This window comes from Cucumis melo, chromosome 4 (genome assembly GCF_025177605.1).
Source record: "Cucumis melo cultivar AY chromosome 4, USDA_Cmelo_AY_1.0, whole genome shotgun sequence".
Classification (NCBI taxonomy): Eukaryota; Viridiplantae; Streptophyta; class Magnoliopsida; order Cucurbitales; family Cucurbitaceae; genus Cucumis; species Cucumis melo.
In genome coordinates this window covers 10632842-10639942 of record NC_066860.1, presented here as the reverse complement: position 1 = coordinate 10639942, position 7101 = coordinate 10632842, and the positions used below count along the sequence as shown (strand labels likewise).

Below are 7101 nucleotides of genomic sequence, written 5' to 3'. Positions count from 1 at the left end.
TAGCAAGAGATAGTGACCATACAATTGTTGCAATTAAAAACAGCATATTGGCTATATTTGTTAGGAATATCTAAACAATTGTGGGATAATCAAAATGAACCTCTATACTCACAGTACTAATCAATCAACCCAGTACTTGAGACTTTGATCTTAGTTTAACTTTCAGATAATTGTGGGGCTAAATTTATGACAGCCTCTCTAAGGCCAATAGAAAACATCTGGAAACATGAAACTATCTACATTCCAATGCCCAAAACTGTAAACCAAATTTGCAATCAATTACACCATTAATTAAAATGAACCGTTTGTCTAGTTTACAACTTTCGCAGAGGTCTGGCACTACAATCAGCATAAATATTCACTCAAGAATCCAGACCAAAAGAAAATGCATAAAACAGAAATCACACGGCTGCCGACGTGAAAACTGGGCAGAGCTTGCATATGTAGTTAGTCCATTTCATCTGTTACCGATATCAATCTGATCAACCTCGTCCCCTGCCTCCAACTATGTCAAGAGAAAAGATAAAGAAAAAACAAGATTAATAAGATGAGATAAGAAGTCCACTTGTAAACGTTTTTGTTTATAGTTTTTTTTTTCTTTTTTTACAAACATTTTTCTTGTTTATACTCTGTTCTATTTAACCCTTTTCCATTAATTTCTAACCTACTCCAAGTCAACTTTGAAGTCAAAGCTAAATTTTAGAAAACTGAAAAACGGAAATAACGGAAATAGTTTATGAAACCCCTGTATTTCGTTTGTAAATTTGGCCCAAGTCTTCTTAAGGGTTGAAAAATTAAACGAAGAAAACATTGAATAGATAAGGGATATAGTTTATACAGGACATAGAAAGGCAAAAGCAAAAGCAAAAGCAAAACTGTTATCAAATGAGGAAGCTAAAACAGCAAATTCAAGTTTCATAATAACAAAGATAGTTTAGTTTACCTCTGTTCGCACCGGGTTTCCCACCAGGGCCACCCTTTCCACGGCCGCCAGAAGCAGCTTTCGCACCATCATCAAAGCCTCTCCCCATTCCTTTAGCTGGTCTGCCACCAGGACCATCCTCACGCCCTCTTCCTCTTCCACGCCCTACACCCAGAGGTTTTCTATCTGAAAATTTGGTGTCAAAGCATCAGTTTCGTTACTTGTCAGAAACCAAGGGCAAAGGATAAATTAATCTTAGTCTATAATAGCATAGTTTATCTAGACTCATTAGATGTTCTGGACAATCAAGAGTCCGATACATGCAAACCTTAGCAAATGTATTTAGTATTTTATGAGATGTTATCGAATGTCCATCTTTTTTCAGATTTACAACATGGATAATGTACAAGATTCCAGAAAGAAAAGATTTATTATTATTATTATTATTTTGGGAGAACTTCAAGAATTAATTGGTTTTACAATTTCAAATTTCCTAAATGCAAAATACATTTTACCTTTTTACTTCATTTGACAATCATTATATATTATAAAATGCATAAACAGTATACCTGCACGGCTTTTGGTTTCTTCCTGAACTTTGTCAATAACCTGAAAAACAATAAAATAAGTGAAATAGAACATTTTGGGAGTGCATGTGTAAGACCCCCGATTATTCATCAACACAAAAGGAAGGGTAAGAAAGTAATTTCACAGGGGCAGAGCTAGGAAAGAGAAATGAAGAAAAGAATGATGCTGGTGGGGCCCACGAATGATGAGTATAAATAGAATAATTTTAGGGATTGGTGAGATGGGTTTATATAGGAAAAGGCTGCTGTCTTTTAGGGAGGAGCCGACAGCCATATGATAAGGCTGGGCTATTTTGGTGTGTATTTCCTTGCTGTTTCTCTGTCATTCTGTTAATATTTCCTTGTTCACTTTGTGTTTATTGAATATAAGTAAATCAGAGAGTGCTGCCTCTGTTTCTACTCTTTTGTTGGGATAATTGTTGTTTTCAAGAGAGGAATCCAAACAGCTTGTAAGTGTACACTCAGGTCCATGCATGTATGAAAGAGCTAACAATACTGAAACAGTTTATCAAAAACTAGAGAAATCACTAAAGTTAAGGCAAATTACAAGAAGGGAGTGATATAACTTAAATCACCAGAAAGAAAAAGAACAGTTTTATTAAATAACTTTTTGGTGGATGTCGATAAGATCACATTCACAAGTTAAAGATGATGACAAAGTTGTACGAGTAAAAGTCAAAGAAGAGAGAAAATAATATTAGAAACCAGAAATAAAAATGAGATGCAGCTGAGAAGCATGTGACAGAAGTGGAAAAAGAACTAAATTAAGGCAACTGACTTTTTTGTTTAGCATCCACATGTTAGATGTAAGGTACTCTGATGCATCAAACATCACACAATTAAACAGGAAAAAAGGCAACAGTTTTCATAAATACCTCATCTGGAACTCGCAAATACTTGATTGTATTACCACGAATATAACATTCGGGCATTCGCCAAAACCGATCACCGTCCTGACATTTGACAATTGGAAAACATGGTCATTATAAGTTCAAACTCCTAAAGAAAGAAGAAAAATCCAAAAGAGAAAAAAATCATCCATAAAATAGAAGTGCATTACTTTAGAAGTGCAGATGACTTCCCGAAGATGGATGTTCATCCATGTGTCACAATTAACCAAATGGCCGTTGTAAGTCTCACCATTTTTTAATTCCACCAACTGTTGCAACACAGAAATTATACATTTTTAGAAGCACATAAACAAAGTCCTAGAGTAGAAGTTCTTGACAACAACTGGAGTAGCTCAAGACAAAGCAAAGCCATATACAACCACCATGTATCACTGGGATGGCACAAGAGATTTAGCCAAGCAAAAAATAATCCAAAATAATAATAACAATAACCATAATAGAAGCTCAAGGGGCTCAATTTGAAACGTATTATCCCACCTATCTGGATATCAAATCAATCAAAACTTTAAAGTAGCAATCAAATGTGATACTCTCTCTTGAATTTACTCTAGGTGCATGTAAGCTCTCCTGTGTATGAACAGAAAGGCAACTGAAAGAAAGCCCTTACCATGGGGTGTCCTTGAGCAGTCTTAAGGAGGGAAAGAGGAAGCTGCAATAAAAAATATCGATTAGAGCACACCCATGAAGGGAAAAAAGGAAACAACAGCTGACAACCAAGCATTTGAAGGAAATAATTTAATTTATCAGTGACATTAAATGAATAAATACACTCTGAAGTTACACGAGCAAAATTAATCGTGGATCAAAAAGAAAAATAGGAACAGATGAAAAAACAAGTTTGGGAACATACCATCTTTAAAGATACGAAGCAGATACAACTAGAAGCAGATACTAATAGAAGCAGATACTACCTGTAGAAAAATAGGACCAAAAGAATGTAAGTTCCCAGATGATCATATATTCATATTATAGTATATACGTAACTATAGGAGCTTATTAGACTTTTGTCCTTTATTGTAATTCACTGGTCTTTATTTAGGGTTTTTAGGAATGCCTATATCTGAGTTCGTCGCTTGTCAGAAGAAGCCGCACGTGAGTTTCACACACCGCTAAAAGACGTTGCCTCATCCCTCACACGTCGGAGTGCATGCGAGGTCCATTTTGTGCTGGGTTCGTCTCCATTTGTGTTTTCCTGTTGGTTTGTGCATTTGGTTCCTTTAGATAATCAGGTGTGACGTTCTTCGAAAAAATACCCTTTTAATTTTAGAGTTTGTTGTTGTTCTGTTCCAATTTGGGCTATCATTGGTAAGATGCATCTCAGATCTTGGTTTCCGATCAGTTTGAGCCTTCGGTTCCATTGAAATCCATTCAACAGTGACAATATTTGAAAGAAAGTCAACTGTTTCAGGGGTTGCAGCTGTTTTGATCTATTTTGTGGCTGTTTTTTTGCTCATTTGGTTTGGTGTGGCTGGCTGATTTGGTGTGGCTTCTGGTGTGGTTGTTACTATCCTATGGCCTAACAAGATCCCATAGTGATGTCTAATTTGGTTCACTTGCAGGCTCAATCTATCCATGGTTGCTGTACTAAATCTCAAAAGTACCAAAACTCGTTGAAAGCATCTCCTTCATCATTAGCATGTGCCTTATTATAATCGTTGCTAATTCAGGTAACATAAATCATTGTCTATTTTCTACAAAATGGGTCATAGACTTCAGTGCTACCGCTCATATGACAAGTAATCCGAAGTTATTTTCTACAACTTTGTCATCTACATCCATTACCGGTATTACCCTAGCACATGGATCAAAGTCTTCTGTTATTGGATCTGGCACTATAAATCTCACCTCAATCCCTTTCTCGTCATTTGTCCTACATTTACCTTCGTTGTCATTTAACTTGATCACTATTAGTCAAATTAGTTTTGACCTTAGTTGTTGCATCTCATTCTATCTTGGCTATTACTTGTTTCAAGATCATGTAACAAAAAAGATTATTGGAAAATGGCATGAATTTGAAGGACTTCATAGTTTTGATACAATCACCAAGTATCGACATCAACAATCGTTGCTTATCCAGAGTTGTTTCTCCTTTTGATGCCTATTGTCGTCCTGGTCATCCATCTCTCTCAACCTTGAGAATGATTTGTCCTCAATTACATAACTTGTCTTCATTGAATTGTGACTCATATCAATTTGCTGAATTTCATCGTCTTAGCACAAGATGATTGTATGTACAAAGGGCATCAAAACTGTTTCTATATTTTGTTACCTTTGTAGATGATCACTCTTGCATGACTTGGTTATATTTTAAAAAAAATTGTTTTGAGTTACTTCCTCATTTCTATAATTTCCATGTTGAAATTCTAATGCAGTTTGGTGTGTGCTTAAAACCTCGAGATGTGATAATGTCGAGGAGTATTTTTCATAAGCACTCAATTTGTACCTTTGTACATACAATCATCTTGTGCTGATACTCCAATCCCAAAATAGGGTTGCAAAACAAAAGAATGGGCATCTTCTTAAAACTGCACGGGCATTATCCTTTCAAATGCATGTTCCAAAGCATTTTCAGGTTGATGCAACTTCCACAGCTTGTTTTCTTATAAACCAAATGCCTTCGTCTGCTCTTCAAGGTCAGACTCCTTCTCATGTTCTCTTTTCAACAAAACCATTGTTTCTTGTTGAGCCTAAAATATTAGGTTGTAATTGTTTTGTTTAAGATGTTCGTCTTCATTAAATAAAGTTAGACCCCAAGTCTTTGAAGTGCATTTTCTTAGGCTATTCTCGTGTTCAAAACGGATACATAGGTTATTATCCAAATTTGAATAGATATTTTGTATCGCAAGACGTTAGTTTCTTTGATGATAAGCCTTTCACTATCCCTTTGCATAGTACGAATCAAGGAGAGGGTGAGGATCTTTACCTTTATACTCTCACGTCTCCAACTCCCTCCTCCCTTGATCTATTTCCAACACCCTCCCTTGATCTATCTCCTCCCACGTCTACCCTAATCGTCCAACTATAACTAAAATCTACTCTCTTCGGCAACAACCTCTAGGTGAATGTTTTGTCCCAAAAGACTCTTGTTATTGGATCAAGAACCAAGAGATGAGCTTCCCATTGCCCTTCATAAAGGTGTATGTTCTTGCCCTTATCCTATTGCTTCTTGTATATCTTATGACCAATTACCATCTCCTACATGTTCGTTTGTTAAATCTCTTACCCTTATCCTAAGATTGCAACGCGATGATTGGAGAGGTGAACACCTAAGATGATAATGGTACTTGGGATTAAGTATCTCTTCTTGCAAGAATAAGACTATTAGGTGCAAATGAGTGTTTGCAATTTAATAGCAATGGATCAATAGCTTGTTTAAAAGCGACGCGTTATGGCTAAAGATTATGCTCAGACTTATCAAAGTAGCCTTAATTCTAATGGACAGCACCCTAACGACCTTCTAACTTCGAAATCTCGCTTTCAACATCATGGGCTATTCAATATTAACACAAGAATTAAATGAGTATTTAAGAACTCTAGAAAAACCCAATAAAATTACTCCAAACCTTCCCAAGAACTTAGCAAGGTACTCTTAACTTCAATGGACAACATCCTAACTACCTTCTAAATTCGAAATCAAGCATCCACTATTTTGGGTTACTATATGTTATCACTAAAATTGGATGGGTACTCAAAATCCACCCCAGAAAGCTTAGAATCTAACCCAAGTTGTGTGCGAAAAGGCACAATCCTCCTAAAGGCTGGACAGCGGCTAAAATCTCCAAAGACTCCAAATCTGACAACTAAATGTAATGGGTATTGCAAAATCAAAGTCAGAACTTGATGGATAATCGAAAACCCTCAAGAAACCCAAATAACAGCAAATCCTTACCCAAAACTCTATTTCACATCTTAATAATTCTCACCTTTACTAAGTACCAAAATTTTAAAGAAAACCCGCTGGACAGCAATTAAACGGCACCGCTACTCTTCAATCTAATACCAAAACGTGATAGGAATTAGTCATTTGAAGCCAAAGGCTAAAGGGTAGCATAGATCTTTAAGAAAAACCCACAAAACTCACCGGACAGCCCAAAACTAACCTCAACTTCCAGATTTGGCGAGGCTAGCGGTGGCAGATGGTGGCGCAGCGCGACGAGATGGCTCTCTCCGATGAGTCGAGCGGCCAATGGCGGTCGCCAGGTGATGGCGTCGGCTGGAGGAGATAGGGAGACGGTGAGCGCGAGGGAGAACCGGTGGGTTGCTGGTCGTCAGAAGAGGGAGATGGTGAGCGGAGGAGAGCGATGGAGAGGTAAGGAGAGATGACGTCGAGGGAGGGAGACGGCGGAGGCTGGTCCTAGGGCGAACGGAAAGATCGAGAGAGGGAAAGGCAGAGACTATCGATTTCTTCTTTTTTTTTTGTTTTTCTATTTTTTGAATAATACTAATAAGAAGAAGAGGAAAGGACGTAATACCCCGTAGCTCCTCATTTCTTAATCAAATCGTAATTTATTATCTATTTACTAATAATATATCCAGCAAATTATTTATTTCTTTATTAATAATTTAATTTCTTACTCAATTTAAGCAAGTAAAAAAAAAATCTTCTATAAAGAATCTTGACAAAAATCATTTAGATTGGAGTAATCAAATGTAATTGATCGTTTAAAAAAAAAGTAAACGA

At 36.7% G+C, this 7101-nt stretch overlaps 1 protein-coding gene across 4 annotated transcripts; it reads right to left on the bottom strand.

The window, feature by feature from the left end:
• Positions 1-259: 259 nt before the first annotated feature.
• LOC103494929 (probable U6 snRNA-associated Sm-like protein LSm4) lies at positions 260-6890 on the bottom strand. Of its 4 annotated transcripts, none has more exons than XM_008456316.3 (9): positions 6502-6890; positions 6344-6413; positions 3271-3331; positions 3028-3069; positions 2570-2668; positions 2385-2462; positions 1492-1531; positions 944-1108; positions 260-505 (listed from the first exon to the last, which is right to left on the bottom strand). In XM_008456316.3, exons 3-9 carry the CDS (start codon positions 3271-3273, stop codon positions 483-485), a joined length of 450 nt encoding a protein of 149 aa, XP_008454538.1. In that variant the 5' UTR covers positions 3274-3331; positions 6344-6413; positions 6502-6890; the 3' UTR covers positions 260-482. The 4 variants fall into 4 exon arrangements, with proteins under 4 accessions (XP_008454538.1, XP_008454536.1, XP_050938997.1 ...); XM_008456314.3 differs by having other exon boundaries at positions 6521-6872; XM_051083040.1 differs by lacking the exon at positions 6344-6413 and having other exon boundaries at positions 6502-6869.
• Positions 6891-7101: the final 211 nt, after the last annotated feature.